Source organism: Solenopsis invicta, chromosome 8 (genome assembly GCF_016802725.1).
Source record: "Solenopsis invicta isolate M01_SB chromosome 8, UNIL_Sinv_3.0, whole genome shotgun sequence".
NCBI lineage: Eukaryota > Metazoa > Arthropoda > Insecta > Hymenoptera > Formicidae > Solenopsis > Solenopsis invicta.
Genome location: NC_052671.1, coordinates 18,796,842 through 18,818,917, shown reverse-complemented (window position 1 = coordinate 18,818,917; position 22,076 = coordinate 18,796,842). Strand labels below are relative to the sequence as shown.

The following is a 22,076-nucleotide window of genomic DNA, read 5'->3' as shown; positions in this document are numbered from 1 at the left end:
TATTTATTATTTAGGATGAATATATTTATTACTTTAGAATTTATAAAAATGTGATATAATGTGACACTGTATGATGGATCGAAGAGAAGCAGGGGTGGTAATGTGCTACCTCCCCACAAAAATTGGTTTTATTTTAAAAAAAGTGTTTTATTATAAAATTATATAACAATTGTCGCGCTGACTCCTGTTAGCCTTTTTTTATTTCAGTTATTGATAAAATTATATATTTATTAAAAATAAAGAAAAAATATTGCAGAATATACATATGTAAACATATATACGTACATATAATCCTTCTATATGTGCATAGACTGCAATATTGAAAATCTGTAATATATGTAATGTAAACTATGAATTTTCAATAGAACTATAATAAACTTATCGAATAACTACTTTGAAAATTTTGAAAAAAGATTATATTAAACCTGCTAAAGCGATAGTATGCTTAAGAGACTACATTAGACAAATCTTATGCTACTGTTTCAGTTTGTATAATTCGAAATGTGCACAGTTAAATAAAATATTAAATAATATAACTTGAACGTACGTATATTTGTGACAATATGCCCAAGTTTAAAAAGTTTACTCTTTGTATGAGGAACTATTGGTAATTAAATGCTAAAATATACTTTGGAAAGGTTTTAAAATTGGACAAAAGTAAAAATTCCTTATGACAAATGTCGGTTATTGTGTATTGGCGCTACTGCGAGATACTAACGGCGAGATACTAAACAAATAATTTTATAAGCAATCACTAGAATTTGTCATCTATTAACGGAGATATTACGAGTGGCCATAATACATGCAAGTTCCATAGTACTACCTTCTCTTTTACATCTTGTTATTCGTACTAATACAGCTTATACAACTTCCGTACATTACTTATCACTTACATCAAAGTGTACATGAAAAATTATTTGTGAACCATTTTGGCATTTTTTGCCGAACAGATTAAGGAAGAAAAAAACGTACGCACAAATACATATACACATTTGATATTTTTTATTAATCTTATAAAATTTTTTGGATTTATATAAAAACATGTATAATACACGTAAATGTTTACAGGACATACAATTATTGAATAAAGCTGTAAACTACGAGAAACATTTTTGAATAAATTATATTTGTTTAAAAAAATAGTTGTTTACTTCATTTAGTTTTATTCTGATTCTGATCCTTGTTTCTGTAGGTCGGCCCTGCTAACGGTAGTTTGGATAAAAAACCATTAACAGAATCTAAGACTGAACAGATCGAAACAGCGGAATGTATATACCGGGACGGTTATGAGCGAGCTAGTAAACGTAAAGCGAATACTATCATCTCTAGTCTAAATAGAGAGAGTTCCACCGAGGATGAGGCTGGCGATCGATATGACTTTGTTCGTGTTAAAAAAAAGAAAGCCAAATTTAATAAATCTAATGAAGAGAGTGATACGAATCGGAATGCGCATATCAATCATAAGAAAGCAACGTCAAACGTGATTCACTTTTTCAGCGATGATAATAGTGACACAGAAATTAACAACGAGAATGTTAAACATTTAGACTCTAAAATAAAATCTGATGAAAAAGATGATAAAACATCGCCTGAATTAACCGCGTATCCTAGAAGGATAATACCTCCTAATCCTAAAGCGCGCGTAGGTCTAAACAGACAAAAAAGAGTAAACGCTACGTCGAAGACTACTTCAAAAACGCAACGCGTTAATAAAAATAATGCTGTTGAGCAGATAAAAAATCAAACGAAAGATAATACATTGACAGAAGAAGAAATCCGTCAAAAGCTAGAAGACGATTTGAACGACGAGGAAGAGGAGGCTGCAGTAGAAAACAATGTAGAAATTCGATCGTTGCCAGTATCAATAAATGTACGATCTAGATTACGACAGAAACAACTATCAATTAGCAAAACGAAAACTGCGAAAAAGACAATGCAAGGGGGAGCAAAGAAGGAAGAAGAAAGCGATGAGGAGAACAAAAAAAAGAAATTCAAAGTTTCCGAACAACAGAAGGAAGAATTATGTGAGAAAGTGAATAAAAATGGAAGCTGGGAGCATCAACTCTTGTCCGATGAGGAAGACAAATCATCTGAGATGACTCGAGTAAGTTATTAAAAAATTTCACTTTGTTTTTATTTCTCTTTAAATATTCAACAGAGCATCTATTTTTTGTAATTTTTTTTATTTATAGGAGTTTGCACAGGAGTTTACACAGAATGGCAATCAGTCCAATAATGTACCTATTTCGACAAACAATGTGAGCTGTCCTATATGCAATAAATTATTTCCACATAATGAGATAGAAAATCATGCCGCCGATTGCAATCAATTTGAGACAAATAACGAGGAGGACGATGATAATAACAAGAATCAATTAGAATGTCATATATGCAACAAATACAAGACAAGCAATGGAATAAAACTTGAAGAACATGTGAATCAATGTATAAAAAATAGGATTGATCAAAAGCACTCACGCGGTATGTTTAATATTACATAATTTGTTTAGTAATATTTTTTGTTTTTGATAAATATTATCTTATCTTGATATACGTAAGATAACTGTTCAACTTATATAATAACCAGCTTGATTGCCGGTTTCCAATGTATCAATCTTAGGTCAATCTTAAATGCTTATAAAAAAATCCTTTAAGGATATATTACACATTTTCAAAACAATGAAAAATGATTAAAACTATTAAATATTACAAATTATTATTATTAGGTTGTTCTATATTACATTTGGAAGTAATACAAAAAATTTGACAGCAATTTTGTACCTGAAATTATTTCAATTATTCTATAAAATTATTTCAATAAGAAATAGAAATGTAATTAAAATATAATGATACAAAACTGAATCTTTATGTAAATATTTTAAGTGTACAAAATAATTTATATAAAGTTTTATTGTGATGCAGAAATTAGGTGTCCTGTAGATAAAATTTGTTCAAAATCACAATGAAACTTTGCATAAATTATCTGAAACTTAAAGTACTGATACAAAAGATCAAGATTTTTGTTATTTTTTAAAAAAAATTTAATTTTAAATGACAAAGAAAATAAATAAATTACAAACATATGTTATTAAATAAAAATATGTTATTCACACTACTTTTACACGTATATATTAGGTCAGGACAAAAATTCGTAACGTTTCTTCAAGTTTTTTAAATTAAAAAACAATGTTTAAACGTTTTACATAGATTTATGTACAAATATATCTATAGAGATATGTGGAGTATCTCTGCGATGTTTCATGTTATGTGACTTAAATTATTTTCAATTAGCGTTACTATTTAATCATCATCAATAATTGCACGTTTATTGAAAAATGCTACGAACTTTTGTTCCGAACCATTAGTTTATTTAAAGTGCGAATAACATATTCATAATTTTCATTTATTTTGCAGAGACTTGTATATCACCGTGCATTAATTCTGCTGGGTCACGGGTCAGTATTCATAATTGATTTTTATATCATTTTAAGATGTAATCAGCCAATTACAGAGCCACAACTTTCAATACTACTTAAGATGATTTTGAAATAAAAATCGATTATAAATACCGGTCGTAATAGTCAGGTTGCTATCACGACCCAGCAAATTAATGCATGGTAGTATACGTGTGATATATCCTTAAAAATTGTTTTCAGGGATGTATTATACATATTTTTAAAATAACGAGAAAATTACAAAAAAAAAAATAAATTATCTTATATTGCATTCTTAAAAATGGCAGATTATTCTATATTGCATTCCATATACATGTATGTTCTAAAATTACATTTGAAAATAATACAAATAATTTGGCGGCAATTTTCTACCTGGATTAAAAATTATTTTAAGAAGTAGAAACGCGCTTTAACGGAAATACATTAAGAAATAATGGTAAAAATCTAAATTTTTTTATATACACGTAATATTGTAAGTATTCAAGATGATTTATGTAAAATTTCATTGTGATGCAGAAATTAGTTCAGAAATTGTTTTGTAAATAAACAGTATTTATTTATTTACAGAATAATTAAATTCATAATGAAATTTTGAAAAAAAATATTTTGAATACTTATTTAAAAAATTAAGATTTTTATCATTTTATAAATTTTATTATAACAATAAAAATAATAACAAAGTAAACCATTAAAAAAATATATTGTTTCACAAAAATAAAACATTGAAAATAGAATGGTTATAAATACAACTTTCATATGTATGCAGTTTTTTTTTAGATATAAATATTAACACATTTGTAACAATGGGTGTAATACATTCTTAAGCGTTTGTAGAAGGGATCAAATAGTTGATATTGGAAATCGAAAGTCTAACGAATTTGTAGAGGCTAATTTTCTATAATAAGTGAAACTTGACCGATATGTAAATAGGCATAGTTAGGAAAGTTACTTCTTAAAAGTACTCGTTACCAAGTCGAAAAAATAAGTAACTAGTTATCGTTACTAGTTACTGATTTTTCAAAGTAATCCGTTACTGTTATAGTTATTTAATAAGTGTCGATTGGTTACTTTTTCGTAACTCTTTTAATGCTAAAACGAGATCAAGCTAAACAAAAAGTTTATTTAATTGGAAAGGCTCACGAAATTTAACAATAATTTAAAAAGAGAGACTACTGAGACTCACATTGTGATTATTAATACGTGCCAATAAATTTACTGGGTTTATTTAACAAATTTATATCATATTGATTCGCACATTTCAACCCAAGTGTGGACCATCTTCAACGAATAATAATATAATAAGAATACAATCAAAATATCTTCCGCATCACATTGCGTTGTCAAATAGATATTTTATCCGTTACCATCGAATGGTCATTTAAATGAATGTATCTCGTGATTTATGTGAAGCGAAAGCGAGGAAAAGCAATAATACATAATTGAATCGTAAAATAGATTAATAAATATATGCAAGATTACAAACGCTGTCAGTCAAAGAATGTAACATTAGTAAGCAATAATAATTTAAGATCCCGCGAATTTAATCATTATAAAAGAAAATGTTTTTTGTTTCTTTTGGTCAGTATCACGGTCAAAGCAATAATATTTTTACGAATAAATATGATGGAAGTTTGTTATATAAACACAGTAGATTTACTGGTACGCACGAACAACCGCGTTGTGACTCTCATTAACTTCTCTTTTTTAATTATTGTTACAAAGTTTATTTTTTGTTTTTGATTACAATATTAATAGCAAAAATATTAATAACAAAACAATTTTATATCTTAATTTGCAGGACCGTGAAAAATTTGAAGAGAAGGTTTTAAAACGTATAAAATGTAATTAAAAAAATTTAGATTTTTATTAAATTTATAAATACAACAAAAGTTATATTTTTTTGTACTTTTGATAAAAAATTATGCATTTAAAAATTTTACTATAATTTCAAATTTAAACTTATTTTTAAAATGTGATAGTAACGCAAATCAATAATTGATTTATGATATCTTAAAATATATTTTAAACGGTTTTATATATGATGAAGGACAATGAATACTAAACAAAGACTGAAAATTGAATACGGAAATTAAATTAAAAATAGATTCAAAATGTGAAAGTAATGATAAAAATAATTATTTCTGAAATTTTTTATTTACATTTTAAACTATTTATAATCTCTTTAAATGTTCTGTAGTCTTTGCCAATTTAAGGTACAAAGTTATATTATTTTTATTAAGATTGTAGTAAAAAATTTGTTACCGTTACTGAAAAAAAAAATAACTACTGTTCTAGTTACGAAAAAAAAATAACGCCATTATCTCTTCATTACTAATAAAATAACTATAACGGTAACATAATTATATTTTTTTTAATAGCAGTAACGAATTTTTTATTACAACGTTAATTTTTTTATTAATTTTAATAGCATTACAATAACCTTTCCAACTATGAGATATAATATAAAATAAGTAAATAAATCCTTAGTTGGATCAAAGCTGGATCTTACGAGTAAAACTTTTCATTGGGCTCCCTCAGATTTCAACCGCATATAGCTTTTTCGAATCTATTTTGAAGGAAAACAACAACCAAAAAAAATTTCTGCCTGAGAGTAAGCGATTCGCTGTGGGCATGAGAATGAATTTTTGAGATTTTTTGATATATGGATCTTATTTTTCCTATATTTCAGGTCGTAGCTCATAAATGACTGGATCGATTTTCAATTGCAGAGAAGCATTTGAAAGCTAAAAATTATACAAAAATTATGAAAAAAGAAAAAGTTAAGAAAAAATTAAACTTTAATTGTTAATGAAATTTTATTATGATGTTTATTTCTTATTTTTTATTTTTCTTTCAATTATAATGTTTTGTTGTTTTTAATTTGGTGGCTGATTAAATGAATGGTCATTTGGAACTCTGAAAATAGATAAAAAAAATCACATTTGTCAGGAAATTATATAATTAGTGTCTTACGATTAGTTGTTCATTAAATAATTTTATTATTAATTTCCAAAAAAACTTTTATAAATTATTTATTCTATGAACTCTTCACAAAAATGCAAACCATCTTGCCCTTAAAAAAACAAGTGGTTAAAGCAATAACCTAGCTTATACCAAGCGCATCTTATAAAGCAAGGTTTTACTGCGTAAGATGCGCAATGGTTCAAAATACAATGCGCATCGGAACACAATGAATTGGGATCATTAAAATAAAGAACTGATGTGTCATCATCGTCATCTAATCGTGAGTCATTTAAAAAATAAAAAATAAATATGATAATAAAAGTTTATTAACAATTAAAATTTTATTTTAATTTTTTCTTAACTTTTTCTTTTTTCATAATTTGTGTTGTGGCGACCGTTCGCCACATGCCCAAAAATTTGAAAACAATATTATTTAGGGTAACAAATAGCAAATAATATTCGTCAGTTAAGATAAACATGCTAAGATAGCAAGAAACACGGTAGAAAGACATATAGAGTAGAGGAGATTCACAAACACGAGGAAATAATAAACAGCTTCAAATTTGCGGACCAAACGGTCATTCGAAGCTTATATGAAGCGGGCGAGAGAAGAAACGCTCTCTCTCGCCAAGTATCCTTTAGTCTCAACGCGTCGTGTCTTGTAACTCGGGCATCTCAAGAATTAAACCGAACATTAAACTGAACCGATTGAAAGCTCACTCGATTCTGCAATGTATTAATTTATTACTCCTAACATCAAATCATATCCAAAGTGTATAATTTTTAGCTTTCAAATGCTTCTTTGCAATTGAAAATCGATCCAGTCATTCATGAACTACGACTTGAAATATAAGGAAAATAAGGTCCATATACCGAAAAATCTCAAAAATTCATTCTCATGCCCACAGCAAACCTCTTACTCTCAGGCGGAAATCTTTCTAGGTTGTTGTTTTCCTTTAAAATAGATTTGGAAAAACTATATGCGGTTGAAATCTGAGGGAGCCCAATGGAAAACTTTACTCATTAGTGCCTAACAATATTAATGTGTGAATTTATATGTATTTTATAGAGATGCGATGAATAATATATTCGACACTTAAATACCGAACATTCGGCAAAGTTATGAATCGAATAGCCGAATATTTAGCACGGATAAAAACTATAAGGAAAAAAGAAATAGACTCTGCAATTCAGAGAAATTCTTTTTTTTTTGCATCATAATTTGCCGCTTTTTAATTTTAATTACAATGAATAATTTTATAATCAAAAAATAAAAATTAATAAATGTTTAATTTGAATACTTCTATTGAAAAAATTATTTTTAATAGAATTTTCAAATTATTATTTTCAAACATTTATTATTAACAAAATTTAAACTTTTATAATTCAAATTAATTTGCCAATGTAAGCCTACATGATTGTTGGTGCGAATACAATAAAGTTACTGTACAAGATTTTCCGTCAATAATAACAAATATAATTTGAATTTTCTATACAACAAAATCAATGACATGCAAAGTTATTACAATGTTATAGCGTCCAGATGTTCAAAGAATGATGTGGATCTTCCTCAGTGAAATATCGAACAAGAACCGGTACAAATTTAACGGCTGTGAACTCTTCTCCTTTGTTACATATTTTACGTCAAAAATTTATATTAGTCCAAAATTAAAAATTTGTTTATAATTAAACTTTTATTTTCAGATGAAAAAATATATTTGAATTAATAGCGATTTTTGCTTCATAAAAAATTGATTAAAACTTTGCGATTTGCAATCTTACTTGATTAATATAATAAGTTTAAATTTTTTTTTAACTGATACTACTTTTTTTATTTAAAACTATATTATATAAATACATATATTATATAACAAAATGTACTTTACATAATTTAATTTGTTAGCTATAAAAATAAAGTATTTGAGCATAAAATGCATCTGCGGCTGAAGTGATAAGTGTACTATTTCCCAAATTTCCTTTCAATTTTTTACTTTTAAAATTATTTGGCCAAATAATGGCTTTAATATTCAGTGTTCGGCCGAATAGTAAAGACATTGCCTATTCAGTTAGAATACCGAATAATTACTGAATATTCGTCGCATCTCTAATATTTTACAGTTTTGCAGATTGCACATCAAATTAATTTTTGGTTTTGAAAAGCAACCCTGAAATGAAGCTAGAATAGTAATATTACAAATTAAATTGATAATCAATTTAATAATACTTCTGAAGAACGTTTCAACTATGCAAATATTAACTAAAATTATCCACAATTTAAAAACTGTAGGCTTCTTAGACTTATTATTCTTTTTTTTTTTTTTTTTTTAATCAATGATCCAATATTATGATAATAAAAATCCGAATTTTGACTGAAACTCTGAAACTTGCAAAGTGCAAAACAATGAATAATTTAGCTTATAATCGTTTACGCTATGTAATAATCCTATTTTATAGAAGTTTTAGGTAAATAACTTTTAAACAAAGTAATAAAGCTAAGTGCATTTTTACACGAATATTTATTAAATTTTTTTTAGTGTATGTAAAAAATTATATTTAATTCGTAATGTTATCAAATTTGCAAATAAATATTACAAAATATGATTTTACATAAGAATTAAGAGAAAAAAAGAAACTTTTAAACCAATAAGCAAATTGTGCTCAAATTTTCTACAGGTACTCAAACATAATAATAGAACAACTGATAGATATAAAATTTTTATAATAAATCATATCGGACTGAGATTAAACATAAGCAATTCTATATTATTCACAGCGCTTCTTAGTGCTGAATAATAATTTTAATTTGTATAAACTCGAACTTATTTAAACTGCGCGCCACATATTCGTCAGACTTGAAACACACGATGCTTTCCAGCTACACGACACAGGCACAGTATAACTTCTACTTATACTGTGACACAGGTGACACTGTGAATCGTTTTATCCTTGTTTAATATTGACAAACAACAAGGATCAAATGATTCACTGTGTTACACAGTGTCGCCTGTGTACATAGCTGGAAAACACTCACAGTCATGAAGCCGGAATATGTAATATTGATGCTTTAGAAATATTTATACGATCCCTCCCTCTTTGGAAAAATTGTAAAAAATTTTATTAGAAAAAATAATGTCCAAGCCAGAATTCGAATTTGGATTTCCTAGCATTCCGTGCGGGTGTTTGATTAATTCGACTATCGAGGCACTATACTAGTATGTATCTTATGTGAAATTTTTATATTACTGATAACACATACATACTAAAAATACTATAAAAAATTTATTTCAAAAAATATTATTCCAACCAGGATTCCAATCTAGACTTTTCTGCTATCCAGAATAAATTCACGCAGTAATATTATTATAGGTATTAAGATCCAGCTCTGATTGAATAAAACTACTTATTTCTCAAATTTTCTGTTTCAAATGTGTTGTTGACATAAATGTTTTTTTTTAATCTTTATTTTTTTGTTTTAATGTGTTGTTGACATAAATGTTTTTTTTTTATCTTTATTTCATACTATTCAAAAAACTGTCCTCCATTTTGACCAAATTTTCATTTATATTTAATTTTGCTTGTGTTGTCTTTTTCTTTAGGATCTGAAGATATCGATACTACCTCTACCTCATCCTTTCGCGTTTTTAAACCGATCAGTGAACTTAAAGATTCTGAGATAGATTATTTGGGTCAGTTTCCATCTAATAGCAAAAAAAAAGGGAATACTGGTAGAAAAAGAAAACGCTGATTGATCTCACATTCTTATGAGAATTTCAAATGTAAATGTAATCGTATTTCCCTCGTTTTACTTGAAACGAAGTCTTTTTTGCGAATTACGAGTTACACAAATGCTATTGCATAGAACTGATTGATATGTATTTGTGTTTGTATGATAGTTGTTTGCATCGATTGTATTCAATAGCACGCAGAGTGTCTTATAATTCGCAATTTCAATTATAAACTCTTCGAGCGATTTGAAATTGCGCGACAATGTAGAGAGAAGCTATTATGTTCGTTGCAATTTTTGATGTTGTACATTGCACATTAAAGTTTCAACATAAAATTCTGCCAAAGTAAAGTCTGCTCGAAATTAACTGAAGAATATGGTATTCTCCTTTTTTCTTTTACGCTTGTAACTTAGAAATCAAGCGTTTATTTATACTTTGACGAATAATTGTTTTAAAATTTATCAGAGATTTTACCGAGAAAATTAAGATTATAAATTATGGAACACTATATATTTTGCAATGTATTTGCAACTACATATATTTTCTCTATTTTTTCATACGACTTCTCTCGATAAAGAATATTCCGAGTCTCAGAATAAATATGTACATAAATATCTGTTATATTGCATCTTTACATTAAAACTTTTACAATAAATTCTATCAAAGTAATCTGTTTGAAATTAACTGAAAAGTATGGTTTATCTTTCTAAAGCTTAGTTCACATTTTTTTTCTTTTGTGTTTGTAACTCGAAAGTCAAACGTTTGTTTATTTTGATTGAATAATTGATTTAAAATTTATCAGAGATTTTAGAAAAGCATATATTTAGCATGAATCAAAACGAGACCTAATTTTGTGAAATTTTTGTGAATAACAGAAAGAACATCATATTTTCTCTGTTTAACATTTAAATATTATCAAACAATAATATAACATGGTTATTCAAATTATGAGTAAATATACAGAAACGGTTACACCTCATCGATTTCATTGATTATATGTTACAGAAGTGAGGATACTGGTAAACTTTTTCTTATAAAATAATCGGGGATCTCATATAGTTTTCGAGATATACTTACATAAAGCTTATTTTCGAACTTTCAATGATAAATTAATATATCTATTAAATTGTTGCTTTGCGTGAAAGTAAATACTTTGGCGGGGAAGGAGCTTCATTCTTTTTATGATTATACCTTTTTAACGGATAACGAGCGATGACTAAAACTTTTTTAAGATTACTCAGGGTCAATATCATCGATAGGGGTCCCCTAAACAGATTTACCCACTATTCGTCATGCACGAGGTGTCATATGACGAAAATAATGAAATTTCGAAAATAAACTTTGTGTAGGTATATCTCGAAAACTATACGAGATCCCCGATTATTTTATAAGTAAAAGTTGTTTAGTACTCTCACTTCTATAACATACATGGTCAATGAAATCGATGGTCACCTTTTCTGCATATTTACCAAATCATGTTTTTAAAACGTATAATTATATCTTGAAGACGAAAAATTCGCAAAGTTAAATCTTCGTTTAAATACGTCTAAGTATATATGTCCCTTTAATCAAATTAAGATAGTAAATTGTAAAACAGCCTTATTTTCCAACGTCCTTGTCAATTATATTTTCTCTTTTTATGTACAGCCTCTTTTGATAAAGAATTCTGGGTCTCAGATTAAGTACATAAGTATTCCATTTTTTTTTTCATGTTATATTTTTATTTGATTTTCAATAATGATAAAAGAAAAATGGGAATTTCTCATTACGATTTGGTAATGTATTGTATTATTAAGGATTACATGCAATGTTACAAGCGATAAAGTATTCTGTTTAGTTTGATTGGTATCAAAGATTAGAGAGGAAGTCGAAAAAAGTGGTGTCGATATAATTACCATGTATTTCAAAGCCATTCCATTTCTACACTCGAGTAAGACTTTAGCTTACAATACACACGCAATATACAGATATAAGCGAATGGACGTTGCTCTTGTAAATTTCAAGACATTTGTCGAAAGGTTTTACACATGTCTTATGCAACGATCTTATATGTTGAAATATCCGTAAATTTACATTTTCATGCACATAGAGTCTCAACGTGCGCTAAATTATAAATCGGCATAAATGATATATATATATATATATATATATATGTATGTATGTATGTATATGTGTATATATATGTGTATATATATATATATATATATATATATATGATATATATATAATATTTTTATACAAATGGAATCTGTTGTTTATAAATAAAATGTAAAAATGAAACTAATTCAGGAGTTTTTATTAACCTCATGTCAAAAAAAACACACGTTTGGTCGATGATGCAACTTGTGCGATCGGCAAAGCAAAAGTATTGAGAAACGTCAAGACTTTTGACTATCTAAAGTCAAAGGTCATAATACATAATGTGCTTATTCGATTGATAATTTTGTACCATCTAAAAATTGTGAAAACTATAAGAAAATAATACAAAATAAATTTTATAGGGTGGTCTTTAAATATTCTAAGGTTTAGAATATTTTAAAACAGGGAAACGCAACTAAATTTTTTAGAAAACCAAATGTGACAATTGAAATTATACTGTAGCAGTTAAATGTAGCTTTATACTTATATCAAGTATACATATTAAATATCAAATTTGGCTAAGTTAATGTATTTTTTTTAACTAAATTAAATTAAAGTTAATGATTAATAAAATTAATTTTATCAAAATTAATTAATTTAGTTATGTTAGAAATTACATGACCAAAAAATTAACTCGTAAAATAAAAAGTTGCCTTAAAATTAAATTAAAAATTAAATTTTGAAAGCATTATATTTACTAAATGATTAAATTAGAATCTAACGTTTTCTTCGGAGAAGAAGATAACAACGTCCTACCTATCTTTCTTATTTGAATAATTCTCATCCAATTACATTTTAACTCGGGTATTAGGTATTATTCTACCACAATATTTGAATTAAACAGGTTTAATCACGCGCAATTTTTTTTCGTATAATAAATATTTGTTGATTTAAATAATTAAATGGACTGATTATACATGGTGAATCAAGTCAACCGGAGAAGTCGGCATGTATTTCTCACGAAAAATTGAGTCAAAAATGTTAATAGCAAAATGTTGTGGGGTTAATAGTTTTTAAATGGTAAGCGTTTAAAACTGTCCAACTACAGGGCGCGATGTTCGCGTCGTCAAGTGTAGCGCAACAAAGTGGCCAAGCGCTTTGACGGATATCGCTAAATAGCACGGTAGCGAAGAAGTACTAAGCCGTTATCACACTACAGGTTGCGAGCTAAGAAACACAGACAAATTTTTGGAGAATTATAGAATCGAATATTATTCCTCGATATTTTTTTCGCAAGACATATTTGCAAAGAAATTAAAAAGAAAGTAATGGTAAATTTTTAGTGCAATCACAGAATAAATGCAGAGAAAAAAGAACTGCAGAGATATTTGAAAAAATTTCTTTGCATTTGCTTTACAAAACCTATTTGCAGAGAAGTGTAAGAAGAACAGAAGATTTTCAAGCAATACACGGCACTTCCTAGGGATGAACACGGGAGTTTTGTATTGTAAGTAAAAAATCACAGAATAAAATAAAAGGCGCAGCATTATGTGATTTTCCATTCTTGTTTTGACAAAAGTATTTTTTGAAAGTGATGAACCCTCAAAATTGGACTCCACATTGAAAGAAAATAAGACAATTTTAAGACAGTTTTATTGAAATTTAATTAAATTAAAAATTTTAACTTTTATGACTATTTTTATAATATAATTATGTTGAAATTTTTTTGCTAATTTCTTTGCAATTTTATCACATATTTCTGCGCAAAGTGGTCCATTTTTTAAATAAATAGCTAAGAAATATGCAGAGAAATGACAGAAAAATATTCTCGTCTGGGTTCTCTCTGCATTTTATTTAAAGTGGAACTTATAAATGCTGTGAGTGCTAAAAATAGGCCCCCGATAAGCGCTACAACATTATTTAATACTGAAATGAATTCCTGAAAGATTATTTAATATTAATAAAAAGTGGTTATATGTCTACTCTTAATAATGTTATATGATTACTATATAAGAAGTAAATAATATTACTTAAATTACTTCAATATTTAAAATTATCGGAAATATAACTTTTACATGTTCTTCCTTTCTAAAAAAGGCATATAAAGAATATATCAAATAAATCAAAGTTATTGTTGTTGCTTTTCTGCGATACCGATTGGTTTTCTCGCTGCGCTAACTTTGTGAGCGACTGTCGTCGCGGAGATTGCATATTTTGACTATGTGTATTGAGGGATTAGTAGTGTAATATTAAATTTGTAATTTGTATGAAATTATGTAATATCAAAAGCTCTATCGCGCGTCTGTTTTGTCTAGTATTTATTATGTACACAAGCGGTCATTAATGCCTTCCCTGTCCCTTTTTCCTATATTTTTAATGCATGTAATTAACGTGTCCTATAATGAACGCATGCGCATATGAATATAATGCACGGGAAAGGCATTAATTAGCACTTGTGTAATATATTGGTTGTGAATATTTTATGCTTAATAATTCAAATTAATTTTTTAAGAAAAATAATATTTGTAGAACATTTTTATAAGATTCCACGGTATTGAAATAATATACCACAAATATTATATTAAGCGGACATAACATTTCCAGTAAACACCAAGTTCATGTAAAACAAATAAATATTAGTTGTAATTTTCCACTCAACAATGTAATTGTTATACAACGAGTGTGTTAATATTACTTAAATGTAACGAGTGTGTTATAGTTACAATATTAAATGGAAAATTAAGGCTCCTGAGTACTCGCCGCGGCCATATTGAAGTCGTGACGTCAGAAGCGAGAAATTGCATGAAATAACACGTAATTTTGTCAAACATACCATTTGTAAATAAAGCCAATTTGGATAAAACAGACTATAACCAGATGACTTTAAAACACTTCTAAATATCGATCACGACTATCCTTTTTCGCCTAGTAGTCAGTAAATAGTCGTAAAAAGCACGTAAAATGACGCCTATTCAGAAAACAAACAGATAGCTATTGAAAGGATTGAAAAATGTACTTTTATGTATAAAATTCAAAGAAACTTTACTCGCGGTCCATTTTTTACGAATTTGGTAAACACGAGACACGTCATATTTTTACAATGAAATACATAATAACAAAATAACATGCACGACAACATCTCATCGTCAATCTGTCGACACGTTTCACGTGTATTAGTTCTAATTTTGTCCACGACGGAATGTCGCTACCGCGGAGTTCTCGGCTGAGGAATCAGGAGCCTTAACATTTGTATTAAATGTAACTTGGGTGTTTGATGAGATTAATACAATATTTGAGGCGGCCATAGTTAAAATCCTAATTAAAAATATATTATATTCTTAATAATATTCTCTCCCAATTAAAAAATATATTATACTCGTATTAATATTCTCGGAATATTATTTTAATATTTTAATTTTGAATAATTTTCGTGTAATATTCTAGAACATTGTAGCGCTAGAGACGATATTCATAGTCGATTTTTATATTTAAAACCATGCATCTTATAATATATAGTGCCATTTTAAGATGTTATCAACCAATCCAAGATCCGTATTAGGATCCTAAGACATTACTTAAGATGGTCTTGAAATAAAATAAATCAACTATGAATATCATCGGTCATATAGCCTGCATGATTGTATGATGTCTTGAATTAATATGTGTGAGAAATCACTATAAATCTTTCAAAGTATACTTAAGAATTATTCTGTATTATCGTTTTTTTTCTCTTGATATATCAATAATAATATTATGGATTGATAACCTAATCTAAAACGATAATCAAACTCCGATAGAAAAGTTGCTTCAGTGGATTAGATAATATTATAACACAAACAACTATCTTTAAAATAAGTCACTGTTAGCTCTTGTGTCTATCTGTTCATTGATAATTGGTACATTTTTGCGATAAGTGACAAGTAATAAACGAGTACGCATACGTTTCCAGAGTACGCAAAGTTTCCATTAGCTATTATCTACAGTCTTTGATTTCAGGTAATTGTCATATCACACTTCAAAGTACACTGTCATCGGAAATGAAGTTTTTTATTTTGGCATTGTGGATTTCCTGCTTGATTAGTGTACGCTGTCAAGTTATAACCTTAAATGGTGCATGGACAGGAACCATTAATATCTGTGGTAAATATTATTAAACATTCTTATCTATGGTAAATATTATTAGACATTCTTTTTCAGTAAAGATATTTATTTAGAAAACTACGTTTGCGTAAAGAATGTACACATGCGCATGCACATACACATGTATACACACACACACACACACACACACACACACTTATACACACATGCACGGACAAACGTGCGCATACACACACGCGCGCGCGCACGCACGCACGCACACGCACATTAATTGAGTATCGCATTTTAATAAAAACAGTAAAATATCTTAAAAAAAGTATGTTATAAAAAAATTTCAGACAAATTGTATGGTCTAAAGAAGATAAATTATACATCTAATAAGAAAATCAATATTCAAAAATAATTGATTTTTTAAAAAGTCATAAAAATTATCGCCATTTTCTAAATAAAAAAGATATGCTTATTAAAAATTTATTTTAAAAATCGATCATCTTTATATTTTGATTAAAAAACCGATGATAATTAAAAAAACAATGCTCGCTGGCTCCGCTGGCGGTCATAATAAAATCTCTTCGCGCTTTTTTATATTTGACGGTATGCCGAATTCGACTATCTTTATAAATTAATAACTCATTATAATTATATTGCGAAAATTGCAAAATAATGTAGAACTTTTCTACTCTATTCCCATACAGCACAAAACTTGCAACAATATTGTTGCAACATTGCAGCAATGTTACAACGTTGCAGCAATGTTGCAACAATATTTCTGCAGCCTTCTGTGCTGCATGGGTTTAGTCCGTTCTACCTCTGCGCGTTATGTCAATATAATGTTCAAACAACCTGCTATATATGGGTGTATATGTATGAATAGAGTGTAAAGTTTTTGAAAAATTAAATAAAAATTATTTGTAAATTTTGATTTCAAATAGGAGTTTTTGAAATATACAAATTAAAAGCTGATTAATTACAAATAAGTAATCTGTGAGTCACACAATAAGTATTAGAAGGAATTCATACCTTGACAGAAAAGCAATGAGCTAGCCAAAACTCGGGCTGGTAATAACCCACCCAGGCAGAAATAGTTCTTCAAAACGATGTCATTTCGATGTTAACGATGCAAATCAAAAATTTTCGAAATTTTCGTTAATTTTGATGGATTTTTTACTCCAATTTTAAGTAATTTTTGACTTTCATTCGACATCGAAACGACATCGTTTCGAGGAAATATTTTGATGTTTTCCGAAAACATCCCGTCAAGAACGAAAAAATAATTTATTTTTTTTTCTTTTTAAAGAATCATTTTTGACTAGATAAAATAATTTAAAAATCGAGATCGTTCCGATATTACTTCGAATTAGAATTATTATTGAAGATATTTTTTTTTACTTTTGTTCATTTAAGATAATATTTTCGATTGAATTTATTTTTCCAAAAATCGCTCTATTTTCATATTTAAAAATGAAAACAATTTTCACTTTTTAAATTAATTATTGAAAATTATTATTTTAACAAATAAAGAATGAATAAAGAGAACTTGGAATTTTTTTGATTTTTGGTCAAATATATTTTTTAGAACAGTTCTCAGATTTTTTTAATATAAACCTTAGAATATTTTGAAATACACACACACACACACACACATAATATTTTTGAAGTATTCCAATGTGTATAAAAATTCTAAAAAAAGTTTTTAGATAACCAATTGTTTAAATCGATGTCGAATAATGTTGATTCAATAAATCATTACATGCGGAAATCCTTTTATTTGTTTTCTTATAATAAATGATAAAAATAAACGATGCAAAAGTAGAAATGCAATTAGTTAATTTTCTTTTCACATCATCGCATCGTTGAATCGATGTTGAATTGATTCGATCTTTGAACGAAATTTTTCAGAATATAAAATTATTACATATATATTCCAAAAATATTAAAACATGTATGAAACTTCTATTAATATTTAAATTACACAATCAATTACTTGATTTAAACGACGAGTCAAACGTTGTAACTTGAATAAATTTTATAAACAGATAATTATATTGTACTTGCGACAATATATAAATAATAATGACACCCGGCCATATTGCTTTATAATAATTAAAACTTTGTTCTTAATTTGAGACAAGCCTTTGTTATATATAATATTGTATTTTTAAATTCTTATTAAAATATTTTTTTAATGAATAAAGCATCTATTCCATTAATTTTAACGTTTTTATAATTTGTTTTTATTGCGATAATGTTTTTCAAAATGTTAGGTAAATATTGCTTTGATCATTATTGAGTATATATATATATATATATATATATATATATATATATATATATATATATATATTATATATATACACGCGCGCACGCACGCACGCACACACTTTATACAAATATTATAGGTTTACAATTATACATGTGTATGTATATAATTTATTTCATACAAAATTATTCATTATTAATCATAACTACAATAAAAAAAATATTTTTTCCAGATAAAAAGCCCTTTGAAAAATGTGACAATGGTAAGAGACTAGCACGTAATATTATAAAAATTAAATATAATTTCCTTTGAATCTGGTGAATGGCTATTCTTAGAAATGTTTACTCTTCAATATATATCCAACTTACTTCGTTTTACAGATGTCAATTTCAGCGCGACCGTACCTGGAGGAATTTATACAGATTTGTATAAAAATAACATAATAGATGACAATTTGGTTGGAAAAAATGATGTCAATAATCGTTGGGTTGGAAATCAATCCGTGATTTACACTAAATATTTTAATGGTAAATTATAATTGAAATGTGAGATACTTTTTTAACAGTTTAAAATTAAAAATAGACTTTAAACGTTATTTTCAGTGAATGATAATTTTCTAAAAGCTCGCAAGATAATTTTGGTTTTTCATGGAGTTGATACGTTCGCTAACATTTCTTTGAACAATCATGCTATCGGAAAAACTTCAAATATGTTTTTAAGATATAGCTTTGACGTGACAGATTTCATCAAGGTAATTAAACAGATGGAAAAAATTGTACATATTATATTATTATACATGTTAATAATACTTACAGTCTGACCAAAACAATCTTTTCTAGTTTTGGCTGAAAATGAATATTCGGTTACATTATTTCGATCGAAATCGAAAACAAAAACCAAAACTTTTTTGAGAATCCTAATAACGCTATATAAAAGCGCACGCATAAATACCGTATATTTTATTCATCGTAAATATCGTAATTTAATTATTTAAACAGATTTTTTTTTGTTATTTATTATAATTCTATTATCATAATCTGTTGTATGTATATTATACGTTATCCATAGTATCGTAATCATAATATTATTTCAATAATAACAAAATTTTAAAGCATAAAATAAAAAAATATTTCTTAAACAAATCTTTGGAAAATTATTGAAAAATAAACATTTTACATTAAATATACATTTTAAGTGATAAATGTTTTGTAAGTTTTATTTGTATTGTTACAAGTTAATCAGTTTCGACTACGTCGTCTTTTAAATTTCAGCCGTAACCAAAATCTAACCGAAACTTCATTTTTATACAAAATAAACTATTCGTAAATCAAAATTGAATTTTCGACCATATTTTACTAATACGATCTATTTATCCCGAATGTACAGAAAGGACAGAATCTATTGGAAATCACATTTCGCTCAGCTGTCAAAGTAGCTGAAGATTTGTACAATGAGCAAAAGAAAAATTACATTGTACCACCAGTATGCGTACCTACAGAATATAATGGACAATGTCACGTAAATCACATTCGTAAGATGCAAGCTAGTTTTTCATGGGATTGGGGACCTGCTTTTCCCTCGATTGGTATTTGGTAATAAGCGATCAATTATCTTACAGCATAGTCTGGTTTTTTATCATCTCTGTATTTTTACTAGTAGCTAGTAAAAATTTTTCTTATAATTTTTTATGTAAATTTTTAATATTTTAAATTTATGAAGATTTCTGAAAAAATACTTTGAATTTTATCAGATTCTTTTAAGTTTTTCTCAGAAATTATAAAATAAGAAATTTTAACAGAATTTATACATATGCAGATTTCTAGAAAAAATATAGACTTTTTCATATTGTTTTAAATATTTTTCAGATTTTGTAAGTATTTTTTTAGAAGTTATGGAACGAGAAATTCTTAGAATATATCAGGATTTACATTTTTAGAAAAGAAACTATTTAATACTTTTTCATAATTACTCTGAAAGAAGTCCTTTTTAATGAAATTTAATGAATAATATACATACGCGACATTACCGACCATTGACCGCGATAGAGTTATATTTCTCATGATTAAAAAACCGATAGAATAAATAGAAAAAAATGAAAAATGCAGCATTATGACATTTTTTTACGTGTATTTTAATGAAATTATGTAATGAAATAAAGCAATGTGTTAAAAGTGCATCTTTAAAATTAGACCCCGAAATATAAAAGTGAATAAAGTATTTACAGTTCAATACATTAAATGCTATATTAGCACAAAAATATTTGTGTTTAGTTAAAATTGGTTTGAATGTTTTTATCTAACAATAAGTATTTTAGATGTTAATCTAGAAAAAATCTGAAAAATATTCAACTTTTTCAAATAATTTCTAAAAAATATTCAAAAAATCTGAAAAATTATATGAAAAATTCTGAGAAAAATTTTTATCGTGGATAATACGAAGTAAACTTGTAGGAAAGATGTTGAATTAATTCCTGTAAATGATATATTGATTAATGACATTACGGCTGACATACGCAAAGAGAATAATTCCTGGAATGTCCTTGTTACAATATTTCTCGAGACAGCACAAAGTAAGGACGAAAAAGTCACGAAAGTCAATTGTCATGTAGCGTCGATATTGCATATTTCACAAAGCAAACTTATTACTAATGTCAGCGAGGTTTTACTTGACACAAGTGGAAAGTATAGAAATATTAACATTTCACTTATTGTGCCTGTGGTAAGTTTTAACGATAGTTTAATTATCATTATTAATATTGCAATGTTCATGGAAGATTTCATTACATGTGTGGTTTTATCAAATTTCTGAACGCGTTTTTTTAACCAATGTCCATTTTTTATTAAAATAATTATTTGATGCATAGAATAGAGACTGATTATAGCTTTTTTTTTATTTTATTCACATTTTGGTTTTATATTAATTTGCAAGTGCATTCAAATGAAAATAAAATTGTAACTTTAATACTTTGATACAAAATTTTTAATGAAACTTCGATAAAGTTGACATTTCATTAACCCTTAAACACACCGATCCCGTAAAATACATAAACACATTTTCGAGTCTGGGACTTTTTCAACTTTGAGAAGTTATAACTTTGGTTCTAATCAACATTTTTCAACAATTTTTTTCCTTATATGAAAGTTCAAAATTTCAGAAATGTGACTGCATAATCGATATTGTCGAAAAATGACTTATTGTTATGTTATAAAAGAAAAACCAGCAAAAATTAGAAATTGTTCAAAAATCCACTTTTCCTTTAAAAAATCATATCTCCGTAATAAAAAACTTTTAAGGACTTTCAAATACGGCATTTTAAAGTTAAAGAATCATACTTTAAAAAAAAATTATGGTATTGTTCCTTTTAAAAAGTAGAATTATATAAGTAGAATATGAGGTATTTTTGGGTGTCTAAAATCTAAAATCCACTTCTGTTTTTAAATCATATCTTAACAACAAAAAATTTTTAAAGACTTTACAATACGGCGTTTTAAA

At 27.1% G+C, this 22,076-nt stretch overlaps 1 protein-coding gene across 2 annotated transcripts in view; it reads left to right on the top strand.

Moving 5' to 3' along the window:
- The window catches only part of LOC105193320 (beta-mannosidase), a 44,565-nt gene that overhangs the window by 7,844 nt on the left and 14,645 nt on the right, over positions 1 to 22,076 (top strand). The window contains exons 4-12 of one of the 2 annotated variants that reach the window (XM_039452877.1): positions 1,193 to 2,104; positions 2,193 to 2,481; positions 13,656 to 13,730; positions 16,220 to 16,363; positions 18,817 to 18,846; positions 18,965 to 19,111; positions 19,187 to 19,335; positions 19,971 to 20,176; positions 21,035 to 21,302. In XM_039452877.1, coding sequence (XP_039308811.1) covers positions 1,193 to 2,104; positions 2,193 to 2,481; positions 13,656 to 13,730; positions 16,220 to 16,363; positions 18,817 to 18,846; positions 18,965 to 19,111; positions 19,187 to 19,335; positions 19,971 to 20,176; positions 21,035 to 21,302 — 2,220 coding nt within the window. The remainder of the gene's footprint in view (positions 1 to 1,192; positions 2,105 to 2,192; positions 2,482 to 13,655; positions 13,731 to 16,219; positions 16,364 to 18,816; positions 18,847 to 18,964; positions 19,112 to 19,186; positions 19,336 to 19,970; positions 20,177 to 21,034; positions 21,303 to 22,076) is intronic. The other variant, XM_026139390.2, reaches the window with a different exon arrangement.